This window comes from Diceros bicornis, chromosome 16 (assembly GCF_020826845.1).
Source record: "Diceros bicornis minor isolate mBicDic1 chromosome 16, mDicBic1.mat.cur, whole genome shotgun sequence".
NCBI classification, from domain to species: Eukaryota; Metazoa; Chordata; class Mammalia; order Perissodactyla; family Rhinocerotidae; genus Diceros; species Diceros bicornis.
This window is the reverse complement of record NC_080755.1, coordinates 39,638,045-39,651,609: the sequence shown is the minus strand read 5'-3', so window position 1 is coordinate 39,651,609 and position 13,565 is coordinate 39,638,045. Positions and strand designations below refer to the sequence as shown.

Here is a 13,565-nt window from a genome sequence, read left to right as displayed (position 1 = left end):
TGCCCAGACTACTTGGGCTTAAGGATGGGGTCCTGGGGTGTGTGTGTGTTGGGAGAGGGGGTGTCTAACCGCTCCTTATACAAACCTAAAACAATCCTCCTGCTTCCAGCTCCATTTTCCACTCCTATCTTCAGTGACCCCAGGTACCCCCTGTTCCTGAGCCTTCCTGAGTTGTGCCTGGCAAATAGATTTGCTTCTTATAGGCGACAGGATTCCACTCTCTCTGGTCTAAGGCAATTACCCATCTGCTTTTCATCTTCCAAAATGTTGTCGCCAGCCCCCTTCTATCCTTCCTCTCCACGTTCTGCCCTTATTTATTCTTTTGCTGTCATTTCAGTCAGTTTGGGGAGGGAGTGGAGAGAACCACGTGTGTCAAGTCCATCATCTTTAACCAGGAGGAGTGTCTTTGTGCGTTGGAAAACTAGATTTCATTAAAAGCTTTTCAGTGTATCTGGCCTCTGAGGACCGCAAAGTGCTGGTGGGCGAGGGCTCTTGTGGTGTAAGTCTCTAGAGGAGGGAACTGAGGTACGTGCCACAGAGGAGGTAGGAGAGCTCTGTGACCTTGATCTTGCTAAGCCTTAGTTTCCCTGTGTGTACAATGTGTAACCTCGGCCTGCGGGAAAAGTGAAATGAGAGGGTGGATGTAGATGAGCAGAGAGCATTGTAAAGGGCCGTGGTTTATTACCGTCATCCTCATGGTTGGATGTCGCCCTCGTCTACACTGAGTGCGTGATCGAGGCGGTGTATCACTCGGCACAGCGACAGAATGTGGCTCTCTGGTAGACGGGCTGAACCCAGCACTCGAGCGTTGAGTACCGACTGCCTCGTTCTCTTGCCAGAGGCCTCCAGTTTGGTTGGCAGAGTGGCGACCAGCTGGCCAATTGGACGGGGCTCTGTAATGTCACGGACGACCCAGCAGTGCAGAGCAGCAGTGACTCCAGCTCCAGGTACAGACCCCAGCGAATGACCAGGGAGGGGGGAAGCCCATTCTGGGGTGACCTGACAGCCCCTGCCCCATGGCTCACTCCCAGAGCTGCCCTCAGGGAAGAAGCAGGCTCCGCACAGTGGCTCAGAGCTTGCTGTCTTTTGGGATCCCGCCTTGTCCCCTTTGACATCAGGGGTGAGGGCTGGGAGCCAACCACAGCAAAGTAGGGACTCACTGACCCCTCTCAGTGGGCGGTGGGTGTTGAGGAGGGTGGGGAATCTGGGTCTCAAGTCTCCATTTGAGGTGGGGACATCAGCCCTATCACTGCTGTAAGGATTTCGGATATCAGCTGGCAAGTGTGTGTAGGTGTGTGTGGGTGGCATCAGGTGGTGGGTGTTGGGCATGGGCTCCCCGCTCCTCTGAAATCCCACTGTGCAGGCAGTCCCTACCCTGCCCACAGGTGAGGCTCACTTTGGCTGGGAAAGAACCATTTCCAAAGAGATTTGACATTTGTACAGTCACGTGGTTATTTCTTCTTGATCTGCTATAGCATTTGGAGCTGAAATGGGTAATGAAGGGAACTCTGTGAATTCAGGAGTAGGAGTTCAGTAAATATTTGTTGAATGAATGAAAATGGAATATTCTCAGACAGGGACCCTCATTGCTGGGAGGGCATTGTGGGGAATTTTTCAGACAAGGCAGGATGCTCTCTGCTTGGAACTGGGTGTGGACGGAACCTGCACCTAAGGGTTTCCAGAGGCTGATTAAATTGTTCAGTTCCTGAATTTTTGCATTTCTAAGTATGAGCTAACTCTCAAATATGTTTCCCTGGGAAAGAGGCCCGAGTTTTCATCTCTATTAATTTTGATAACAAAACATTAAATTGATCCCAAAGAAGAGAAATAAATGTGTTTTTCAGGATCCGCCAATGCGTATGATTTTGTTCAATGCTTTGAAAAAGAAAAGCTGTGGCTCCCATGTCAGAAACCATTTGGGGCAGAGTCCACAGACAGGCCTTGGGGTGTGGGGTGGCCTCCGGGACCAGGGTCTTATTCTGGCCTTTAGGAGCCCAGTTCTTTCCATATATGTGCAGTGGGAGCCGTGGCCAACCGCTTGGCCCCTGGGATGTCACCCAGGGAGAGTGAGGAGTCCAGAGTTGTCTGTTCCATATGTTGAGCCTCCTATGTTGGCCCTTCTGCTGCGTTACCCGCCCAGCCAGATGGGAGTGGTCTAGGTAAGTCCACAGGCGTCTGCCTGCCTAGGAAGGACTCCACGAAGAGCTCAGCGAGAGGTTTTGGCTAAGAAATGCTAATCAACTGAGCAAGATGGGACAGGCCCCTGGGAGGTCATTTCTCGGCTGAGACCACTGCTCGAGTTCTATTTCTGACTTTTCTCTATTGCCAGCATCTTTTCTCTTTCCGCAATTTTGTCTCTAATTTCTCTGCCTCTCTCGCCCCACCTATTCTCTCCCTTTCTTCCTTCCACATTTTCTTGGTCCACTTTTCTTTCTCCGTCCCTATGTCCTGCCTCTCTTCTCCGCTTCCTTCCCTCTCCTCCCTCTCTCATCTCCCTTCCCTTTCTTTTTTCTCCCTTTCTCCCTCTCTCAGTGACTCAGGCCAGCCTCCCCTTCCCTGTCAGCTGGGATCCCTCAGGGGCAGAGTCATGGCTGGCCTCTGTCCATTTGGTTTGGGAATTAAGGCGCCCTTTATTCAATGTAATCACGAGCTGAGCTGGTTGGCTTCTGGAGAGCCGCCACTTGACCAAGAAGTCCCTTAGTCACAGAATAAAGGTGATGACTGCACATCCCAGGTTTTTCTGGGACAATTCCATTTCACATGCCAATTTCTGGTTGGCCCCCAAAATACCCACGTGTATGAGAAACCACAATACGTATAGTTCCCACACGTGGGAAATAATGGTGAATGTAGTTAGAACTGACCTGTATGTTGGAGATTTTTCACCTCGGCCTTCTTTAAAACGGATAGGACAGCTCCTGGCAGCAGATTTGCAGGGCTTGGGGGAGGACGGAACAAGGATGCCACAGGAAGTGCAGAGTGAAAGTCGTCATCCCAGTGAACAGCTCTCCGTGCCTGGAATACGCAATGAGCTTCGTGGTGTTATTCACCTATTGAATGATTCAGCGCATGCCATATTTTGCTCTCTATCGTTGTGTGGTGTGTTGAAGTGTGGTACAACCTGTTATCATTTATTATTAACATCATTGGAATGGAAATCAGGAGGCACCTTATATAAGCAGAGGATAAAGAGGGGCAAAAAAGCAAATGACTCATAAATTGTGCACTCAACCAGGAGCTACAAGGAGAAGGAGTGGGTCCAAATGTTTGGTCTAGAAAACTCCAAATAGGACCACAAAGAAAATCTGGGCCAGATAGTGCTTATGAAGGCTGTGGTTAGGTCCCCTCATTGGACATGAGCTGGGGGAATTCCAGGCCAAAGTGGAAAGTGTGTGCATTATAAAACATACATTGACATAGCTTTATTAATTTCAGGTCTGGGTTTGAAAGTGTTGTCCAATAGGCATCCTCAGGGGAACTGCTTTAATGAACAGATAGGAATAATTTTAAATCAGCAAATGCTTCTATTTAAGTGGGTGCTTTGAACAAGCAGGAAGTAGTAGTAGTATGGCACATAGTAGGTGCTCAATAAATGTTAATTGAATAAAAGGATGAATTAAGCAGGGCCATAGTTAAGGCAATTGGTAAGAAAGCAAACTTCAATGTCAGTGTCCCTGAATTCCCCCTTACAGGTTTATTCCTTTGGATTAAACCTTGTCCTCTGCTGGCATTCTCTTTGAAAATTAATCCCCAGAAAGTGGAAACACTTTGGAATCATAAACTCATTCCCAGTTTGGAATGATGAGAGAATTTTCTCTTGAGAAGAGCAGGTAGGAGGGTGGTCTGAGAGTTCTGGGTAGCAGGGTGGGAAAAGGGAGACCGAAGGTGGGGGAGGGGATGCATAAGAAGTAGAGAGAAGGCAATGGAGGCCGTTTATATACTTCTGTAGTAACTGATGAGAAATCTTCCCAAACACCCCCACAGAGCATGGCAATTCTGGGAAGGTAGCTGGGGAGGGGAGATGGGAAGAGCGCTTGTCCCCCGTGGCCAGCTCAGCGCTTTCACCCCTCTGGCCTGGCCCAACTGCCTGCCTGCCCAGTGACCACAGTGGGACAGTGGGAGCAGCAGCACCTTTGGCAGTCTTGATCCTGCGGGGTTAGCAGTGTTACATCCACTGCCTCGGGACGTCCCAGGGAAAGGTCCCACAGTCACAGGGGCTGAGGGCAGCTGAAGCAGGAGTCCCCAGGCGCCGCCTGACCCGTAGCCACAGCTCGAAGAGCTTCACTCAGCTTCTGCCAGCTGCACCCTGCTCCAAATCCAAGTCCTTGTCCTCCTGCCAGTAACCACCTCCCACCCCACCTCTTCCTTGACGCTGTCCCTGATAGCCCCTTTAACTCTATATTCTGTAGGAAGTGTCTGGCCAAGGGCTATTTCTGTCTCCAGCAAGTGCACATAAACCTTTGCGTGTTTGCTCAGGTATTCCTCAGAAACTGAGACGAGGGTTGGACCTTCAGGGCCCTGCAGACCCTCTAGCTTCAGACACAGCCCACAGGTGGCCTGGCTGGCTGGCCTCATGGGTCCCGTCTCCCAGACTCCGCACAGCCTTGGTTCTCCCAGGCTGGGATGGCATGGCAAGAGGCGGTGTGCAAAGACAACTCAGGGAACCCTTCTTTCCGATGTCTAGAGCAGAGCTGGCCCAGGCTGCCGCCCACCCAAGCTGCCTGTTCTGGGGATGGCATTCTCCCTGTGCTGCTGGGCTTCCAGGTTGGGGTGCAGGGGCCTTCCCAACCCCCTGTGGGTGGTAGCACCAGCCACAGGAGAAAAGAGCAAGCTCCACACTGATGACACAAGAGCCTCTTGGCTCTGTAGAAGAGCGAGCCGAGTGAGTGCAGAGGGCCTGGCCAGAGCCCTTCTCTCTGGCTGAGATCTATGTGTGTGTCTAGCATGTACTGTGCAATATGGGGTTTGGAATCATCATATTTCAGAGCTGGAAGGAACTTGACTGAATTCAATTTAGCACTTTATTATGCTGTATTGAATTGTTCCGTAATTGTTTCAAGACAGTGTATAATTAGGTAATAAATTGTGTGGTACAGGTGGCGAGTGCTCAGAGAGCTCAGTGGAGAAGTCAGAGTCGCTATGTGGTGGGATGAGACTTGGCTTGCATCTCGATGGGTGATGCCCATGGCTAAGCACTCTTGGGGGCTGACTGTGTGCCAGGCACTCTGCTGGGCGCCTGACGTGCATTACTGCATTTAATCCTCACCCTCAAGCCTCTGAGGGCTAAAATGCTTCCATTTTATAGACGAGGACTCTGAGTCACCACTTCCAGGTGGTGGGGGGTGGGGCTGGAACACACCCCATTTGGTGTGCTAGACACTAACAGGTGTGCTAGACAGAGGGATTCTCCTGTCTGGGCTGTGGACAGATCACCCGGGGTTGGGTGTCCTCAGCTTTCCCTCCCAAGTCCTCTCATAGCATCTATTCCTGCCCTCAGCTCCTGGCTGTGAGGCCGTAGTAAAATGGCCATATTGATTTAAGTAGGTAATTATGTACATATTCCAGGCAAGATGAACTTTAGGGTCTCTCATTTCCCCCTCTCCTATCTCTTTCCCACTTTTTATCTTCTGTGTCTCCCCCCGTGCAGCCCCTGTGTTTGGTGCTTTCCTGATTTTATCCCTGAAAAATGCTTCCTTCTACCTGCTCCTGGGGATTCTGCATATCAAAGAGGAGCCCTTGGGGTCAAGGTTACCCCAAGGGACAGACTTTTTCATGGTGGACCTTGAGGTGTGGTGACAGCTGCTGAGGGCTGGGGCAGCAGTGGATCTGCACCCCTGCCTTGCGGGTGCAGGCTGGCTTAGCTTAAACCTTCTGGTCAATGTTCATTTCTGTGGAAAAGGACAAAAAAAAAAAGAAAAAGGGACGAAGCTTTTGGGCTCTTTCCAGCTGGGAAGAATTTGGAGAGTCAGGGTTGGCAGAGTGTTCTGCGCTTGGCACTGGAAAAACAAAACAAAGATGCCATGGCTTCCCCCTTTCCTCCCACGTACCTGACGTGGATCTCAGACAGACAGAGGAGGCTGTCTGTGGAGGCGGGGTTGTTGGTGCCTGAGATTCCTCAGATGGAGTCGTGCCATGAACACCCCTTGCCCCTGAGCTTTGGGGCTCTTAGTTGAGTCTGAATTGAGTCTCCTGGGCAAATAACCATTTACATGAACCTTTCTGTGCCTCAGTTTCCTCACCTGTAAAACCTCCACCTTGCTCAGTCACTGGTGGGGTCCTTGGAGTAGACCTCCTGGGTAGAGCCTGGCCCCCACTTTGCCCCTGACTCACGACTGGGTAGGAGACGCTCCCTCTCAGGGCCTTGTTTCCAGATCAGATGGTCGTGGATGCCTGTCAAGGCCTAACCCCTTCCTTACCCCAGGTCAGCTCTCCGAACTGTCTGTTATTCCCTTCAGCAGCCGTCATCCATTCTCCTTCCTCTCCTTCTTCGTGGCTCCTGTGCTTCCTGCCTCCTAGACCGTCTTCAAGAATTTTATACCAGTCACTTAGCCAAATCAGGAGGCCACAGAAAGAAGTGAGAATGGAAAGAAATGGAGGATGGAAAGAAAAGAGGGCTGAGGTCAGGCTGGGAGGACCAAGCATCCACCTGATAAGCAGTTTAGGGGGCGCCCAGAAGGTAAGGCACCCAAGGATCTCCCAGTTTTCCATTCCTTGTAGCTGTGCATAGCCCGCACCCCCTTCATCGATGGCTGTGAAGACTGCTGGGATAGTGGGCGATGGGGCTCATAGAACCTCACCAAGAGGCTGTCCTCCACCACGCGGGCCTCCTTGTATGGTGTAAACCTTCCCTCCCTCACGCTCAACTGGGGCTCCTGGGTTTGCCTTTCAGAGCCTCACAGAACAATTAAGTCTGTTCCTTCTTCCTCTAGCTGTTCCTTCATACATCAGGGAATCCCATTCTCTCCACCCCCACCCAGGACCAAGTCTTTACACGCTCGCTGTCTCAGTCCTAGCGGGTGCTATAACAAAGTACCACAGACTGGGTGGCTTATAAACAACAGACTATTTCTCACAGTTTTGGAGGCTGGAAGTCTGAGATCAGGGTGCCAGCCTGATTGGGTTCTGGTGAAAGCCCGCTTCTGGGTTGCAGACTGTTGTCTTCTCGCTGTGTCCTCACATGGTGGAAAGAGGGCTAGAGAGCTCTCTGGGGTCTCTTTTATAATGGCACTAATCCCATTCATGGGGGCTGAACTCTTGTGATCTAATCACTTCCCAAAGGCCAAACCTCCTAACACCATCACATTAGGGGTTAGGATTTCAGCGTATGAATTGAGGGAGTGGGGCGGGACATTCAGTCCCTTGCGCTCACTCAGCACTCCTTCACGTTGAGGCTTCTGTCTCCAGCATGTCCCTCTCTGGAGGAACAGCCTCAACCCCTGCCAGTGGGGCTTCTGCCTCCCCGTTCCCTTGAATCTGCTCTTGTCAAGGTCACCGATGACCTCCTAGTGGCTAGATCAGGGAGCCTTCTCCATTCTCCTCTTCCTTGACCTCCTTGACATTGGACACTGCTGACCCTTCTGTCCTGGAAACGCTCTCTGCTCTTGGTGTTTGTGTCATTGGGCTCTCTGGGTTTTCCTCCCACCCACAGACCTTCCTTTGCTGGGTCCTTCTCCGCTGTCACTATCTGAACGTCAGAGCTGACGCAGGCTCATCCTCTGCCCTCTTCTGTCCTCCGTCTGCTCTCTCTCCCCAGATCTTATCGAGTCCTTTGTCCCTTGACTCTGGAATGTATTTCTCTAGCCCTGATCCACACTGGGCTTCAGACGTACATATTTAACTACCTAACTGTTATCTCCTCTTGGATGTCTAAGGGTCATAGCAAGCTTAACATGGCCCAAGAACCTCTGATTTACACTCAAACCTGTTCATCTCCTTCATTCCCCCCTCCTTAAATGACTCCGTAACCCAACTAGTTGTCCAAGCTAAAATCCTGGGAGGATTGATTTCTCTCTTTCTCTTTCGCTTTCTAAATCCTAGCATCAGCACGTCCTGCTGGTTCTATCCCTAACCTATTTTCTGGGTCTGTCTCCTCCTCCCCACCTCCTTTGCTCCCACTTGGTGCAGTCCACCATCTTCTCATGCTGCAGTAGTCTCCTGTCTCCCTGTTTCTCTCTCTCTTTACGATCCATTCTCCCTGCAACAGCCAGAGGGAACTTTTAAATCAGATTGTGTTATTCCCCCGCTTAAATGCTGTGCTGTATTGGGTGGCGCACAGGCCAGCTTGACCTGGCGCTGCTCACTTCTCTGACCTTGATCCCTCTCAATTCCACCTCCCCCTCTGCTGTCCCTGCAGCTTGCCAGATCTTTCTGTCCTCAGATCATTTGCATTTACTCTCAGTTCCCTCTCTGGAACTTTTTTCCCACACATCTGCAGAGGACTCCATCCCTCTGTGCATGTCCCTGTATTCCTTGACCTCCCACCACTCTTCCAGGCACCCTCCAATCCTCTCTCCTGCCTTACCTTTTACAGAGCTCATCACTACTTGGCACGATGTTGAATTAATATTTCGTCTGTATCCTCTCATGGAAGGCCATGAGGATGGAGCTTATGTCTGGCTTGGTCATCACTGTATCCTGGCCTGAAACAGCACCTGGCACAGAGTAGCGAATCAGTGAATCTTCAGTGAGTGAAAGAGGAAAACAGTCATCCATTGAGAGGCACAGCCAGGCGTGGAGGAGTTGCACGTAATCCAGTGTCATCAGGGCTGGGCTGGAGGTCTGCCCGGGGGCCGTGGGCACTGAGGAGGGAGGGCAGGGAAGGCTGCTAAAGGAAGCTGGCCCTTGGGCTGACCTCTGATGGGTGAGCAGGTAGTAACTAGGAAGACTCAGCAAGGAAGAATATTCCAGACAGAGACTAATGCAGGCTGGAAAAGATGACTGAGTCACGTCCCTGGCACTGGGATGGAGAGGAGGCCTGCTAAGGAAGTAGAGGTGGTGAGATTAGGTGGGAGATGAAGTAGGAGGAGGCCACTAGGGTGCAGCTCTTGGCTTGGGCACCTGTGGGGATGGTGGTCAAAGTCCACCGGGAACAGTAGGGATGATGTGCTTGTGGAAGACTGACCAGTGCTAGTTCAGATACACGGAGGTGGTCCAGGCTGTTGAGCCGAATTTTACTAGGGGAGTTTTGCAGGGCTCCCTGGTCTGGCCCAGAAAATAAGGCTACCGCATACGTCCTCTTGCAGGGAATATCTAGATACTGCATCTGGGGCCCTGCAGAACCACTGTGGGGGAAAGAGGAGTGGATCTTGCATTAGAGTTTGCCCCTGACCCCCCAGGCCCCACCTGGTGCCAAGAATGACACTCCAGTGAGGTTCATGCTGGGTGCAGGTTAATCACAAGACTGTCAAGTGTTGCACTGAGAACATCAGGCTTTTTAGCTTTCAGTTCTGATATCTCAAAACAGCTCGGGGGATTCCTGGGGGCAGATAAGGAAACCGTGGCCCAGAGAGGGCCGTGGTCCAAGCAGGTCCGAGCCAGGTCTCTCCGCCCCCGGGAGGGGCAGTGTCTCCTCCTGACAGCTCTGACCCCAGTTGTTGACAGCTGAGCCCCTCTGCCTCTCTCTGTGCCTCTTTGGGAAGACACTCCAGTCCTTTGAATTGTCAGGCTGCAATTGTCAGACTCTGATTTCCATGCGTTTGCTCTGACGGGTGGTGTGCTATCTCGAGACGGCAGCTGTTCTGGCTCTAGGAATAGCACTGAGCTCAATGAAGGGCTGGCGGCCTGGGGAGGGGGTGCTGTTCACTGAGTGACCATGGCTTGTCAGAGTCAGGGAGAGGGAGTGCACTGAAGTGACTAAGAACATGGGTTCCGGGATCTTAGAAGCCTGAGGTTCCTTTTCCAGTGCCCCCATTTACTAGCTGAATGACTTTGGACAAGTTACTTTATCTCTTGCAGTCTGAGTCTTGGGTATAAAATGGGGAAATAATGCCTGCCTCATAGGGCTGTTGAGAGGCTTAAATGAGACAAAGTTAGAGTCTAGTATCAGGCTACCATATACAGTTGTCCAAGGTGGGCACTGCACAAAGATACCCAGCCGAGGTCAAGTGGGGCTGAAATTCAGCTCTCTCTCACTTGATAAGCCATGTGCCTGGATGTGGCTTAATTCATCTGGAGAAAAGGTGCTTTTCCCTAATTTGCACAGAGGTGCCACTGGGTAGGAACCCAGTGTGGAATAAATAAACCACGCTGTGGTTCTCTGAGACTCTGCACCAGGCTTGACAGGAGCCCAGGAGTTCTGATTGCTGAGCTGGGGCAACTCCCTGCTCCTGGGGGCTGGCAAAGGCCTAATAGGCATGCCCTGCGTGACACGGGACCTCCCTGGGCCCCTGTTCTCTTGAACACCATCAGCGTCTGGGGAGGAAGGGGCATGTTAGGTAGCTGAATGCATGGGCTTCATCTGGTACCAGCCAGTGGTTGCCGGGGGTTCAAAGTACTGTTGCCCCCAAGGAAGACCCCATGGTCCTGAAGAAGCTCTGGAGGGGGCACCAGGCCAACAGGGGAGCCCTCTATGGGGTAGGCTTGTGAGGAAAGCCTGGTGGGAATGACAGAGCCAGGCCCTCTGCGCATCAGCCCCTGGGCATGCTGAAATGCAGCCTCCACAGCCTGCAAGGCTGGAGCCAAGTCTGGGTGGGAGGAGGAGAACTGATGTTCAGGACGGTCGTGGTCACCTCTGCATTTGTCTTCTCACTTAGGGAAGGCCATCACCTGCTGATCGGGCAGCCAGGGCTGCCCAGCCCTGCCCTCCACAGTCCCTGAGGGCACAGAGACGGGGCAGGACGGATGCGGCCTGTTGCCAGCATCGACTTGGCTGCCGGAAGCCAAGTGGCATCTGAGATGAGCTGGGCTCCTGATCTGACCGGCTGGGACTATTTATACCTGTGAGATGCCTGAATGTGATGCCAGGGTCCCCTCCCCTTTGAGCTGGGTAGAGATTGTCTTTCCAGAACTGAAAGAAGAGATAGTGACTAACCTTGAAAGGCTAATGGAATTAAGAAGGTTGGAGAAACTGCTGCTCTCAATCTTCTAACAGGTTCAGGGGAAGCTTGAGCTAATTAGAGGGAGAACTTTGACTTAAAATAAAAGGGCGTTTATTATGATTTCCAATAATAAAAGAATCATAACTCTATTACACAAAACTTATAAAAATCCAGAAAAGTATTTTTAAAATAACTCATAATCCCATTACTCACAGAAGCCCCATTAACATTTTGTACAGTCCTTCCCTTTTCCCATGCATCCACGTAGGTATATAGAATTTTTGAGGGGGATCAGTTTTGTAACTTGCATTTTCCACTCGATGTTATCACGTGAGCATCTTCCCATATCATTACACACAAAAACTTAAGCATCCTTTCTGACGTCTGCATAATGGTCTATATCCACACCAAACAGGGATTTTCATGGCTTCTTCCAGAATGCAGTCTTTGGACATCCTCAGAAGCAGAATCTGGGGGTGACCCTGTGTGGCAGGGCTTCTCACAATCTTATTTCCTCCTGTCTTTGGAGACTGAGACGGAGAGTACAACCCAAAAGAGCAAAGCCCAGGTAGGATGGAAGAAGGAAGCAAGGACTGTTGGCTCCATTTCAGATGGGGAAACTGAGGCTTTGGACCCAGGGGTGGGGTAGTTTTGATGACTTGGCTGAGGTACCACGTGGAGTGTTTTCAGGGCACCTGAGATTTGTCGTAATCGGGGATGGTAAGACACACAGACGTGGAAATGACGGTCATGAAGGAGAGGTTGGTATACTCGCAGAGCCCTAGAAACAGGAGGCCCTCCATGCTCTCTGGGGCCACATGAGGAAGGACCAGAGTCGGTCAGGAGGCTGAGGGAGTGAGGGAGAAAAGTGGGCAGGAGCCTTTATTGTGGTTTCTCTGGAAGGAATAGGTAAGGCAGGTGAACAGGCTCAGGTTTGGCTAGTTTGAATAATTTCAGTGGGCTCTGGGGCATGGCGACTGTCCCTAGTTGTCTGGCACCTGGCCCTAGGGTGATCAGCGAGGGGATAGTGGCCCTGAGTGTGAGAGGAGGTGGTGGTGGTGGAATATAAGCTCTGGATTGGTTGGTTTGCATATGAAGGGTGTGCTCCAGGCGAGTGAGTCATTTACCGTCTCTAGGAACTGGCCGGCCCTGGGAGGGGCAGTCTCTCCAGCGTCAGCAAGGCCCCAGATGTCAAAGCACCAGAAACACACCGTTAATCTGTGGAGTCTGCAGCGAGATGAGTGATCAAGGACATCCCCACATCCGAGCAGAACTCAGTGTGGGCTTTATCCGCAGGGTGGCAGGGGAGAGGTTTACTAATAGCAGCAGAAGGAGGATGCCAGCCAATCCAGATGGTGGAGAAACTTCCTGAGTTATTCATCCCTGACTCAGCTCTGCCAGCAGCCAGCTGAGGGACTGTAAGCAAGTCTCTGACTCCCTGGGCATCCACTGGCAGCTCTCGCCCGTTAATGTCAAGAGAAAGGGGAAAAAAGGGAATGAACATTTCCCGGGCACTTCCCGAATGCCAGGCACTGTGCTAGTGCTTTCCCTGAAATTCTCATCAATATCTGAACTCAACCCTGCCTCACATGGACTGCATTTTTTTTTTGTGAGGGAGATTAGCTCTGAGCTAACATCTGTTGCCAATCCTCCTATTTTTGCTGAGGAAGATTGGCTCTGGGCTAACGTCCGTGCTTTATATGTGGGATGCCTGCCACAGCATGGCTTGATAAGTGGTGTGTAGGTCTGCACCTGGGATCTGAACCTGCAAACCCCGGACTGCCGAAGTGGAGCGCGCGAACTTCGCCACTATGCCACCGGGCTTGCCCCTGGACTGCATTTTTTATGCTGATTTTGCAGATGAGGAAACTAAGCCTCAGAAAAATGATGGGCCTAAGGTGGCTAATGAGGGGCAGAGAAAGGATGAGAACCCAGTTCTGGAAGCCTCCCCATCTAACAGCCACCAAACACACAGCACAGGACCATCTGGAATTGCTGTCCTGGCTAGTTGGGTATATGAGGGATGCGGGGGTTCAGGAGAAAGGCGGCCTGAGGGCTGGTGGAGGTAAGGCAGGGACAGCCTTGTGGAGGCAATGGAGGGGCTGGCTGATCAAAGGGAGGTGCTACTTGGTTTTAACTTGCTTTAAGAGTTTCTTCCTCTTGTTTGTGGATCGTTAATTCACAGAATCGTTCTGGCTTGGTTAGTGAGTGGGAAACTCTGAGGGAACCTTGGGATTGTATTTTATTGCTGGGTGGGCCTTTATATATCACCTAGTTCAAACGGATTATTTTAAGGAGGAGAAAGAAGAGGCCCAGAGAGGGGAAGTGATTTGCCCAAAGTCACACAGCTGGTTTAGAGGCATATCTGAGATGTGTTTGCAATTCTCCTGACTCCCTGAGAACTCTAGGATAAGTCTTCTCCTCATTCTTTCTGGCAGCATTCGAATCTGGAGCTTTCCTTGATAGTGGCCTAAGATCATGGCTGCAGATGACCCAGTGGATTCCAAAGGGCTCAGTGCCGCTGGCTCT

General features: G+C 51.4%; 1 protein-coding gene across 3 annotated transcripts in view; it reads left to right on the top strand.

The window, feature by feature from the left end:
• Window positions 1-13,565, top strand: part of ST8SIA5 (ST8 alpha-N-acetyl-neuraminide alpha-2,8-sialyltransferase 5) — a 59,972-nt gene that overhangs the window by 23,963 nt on the left and 22,444 nt on the right. Inside the window, exon 2 of one of the 3 annotated variants that reach the window (XM_058557052.1) lies at window positions 840-947. The exons of the other annotated variants lie outside the window; for them this stretch is intronic. Within the exon in view, the coding sequence (XP_058413035.1) occupies window positions 840-947 (108 nt within the window). The remainder of the gene's footprint in view (window positions 1-839; window positions 948-13,565) is intronic. 3 annotated transcript variants of the gene reach the window in all.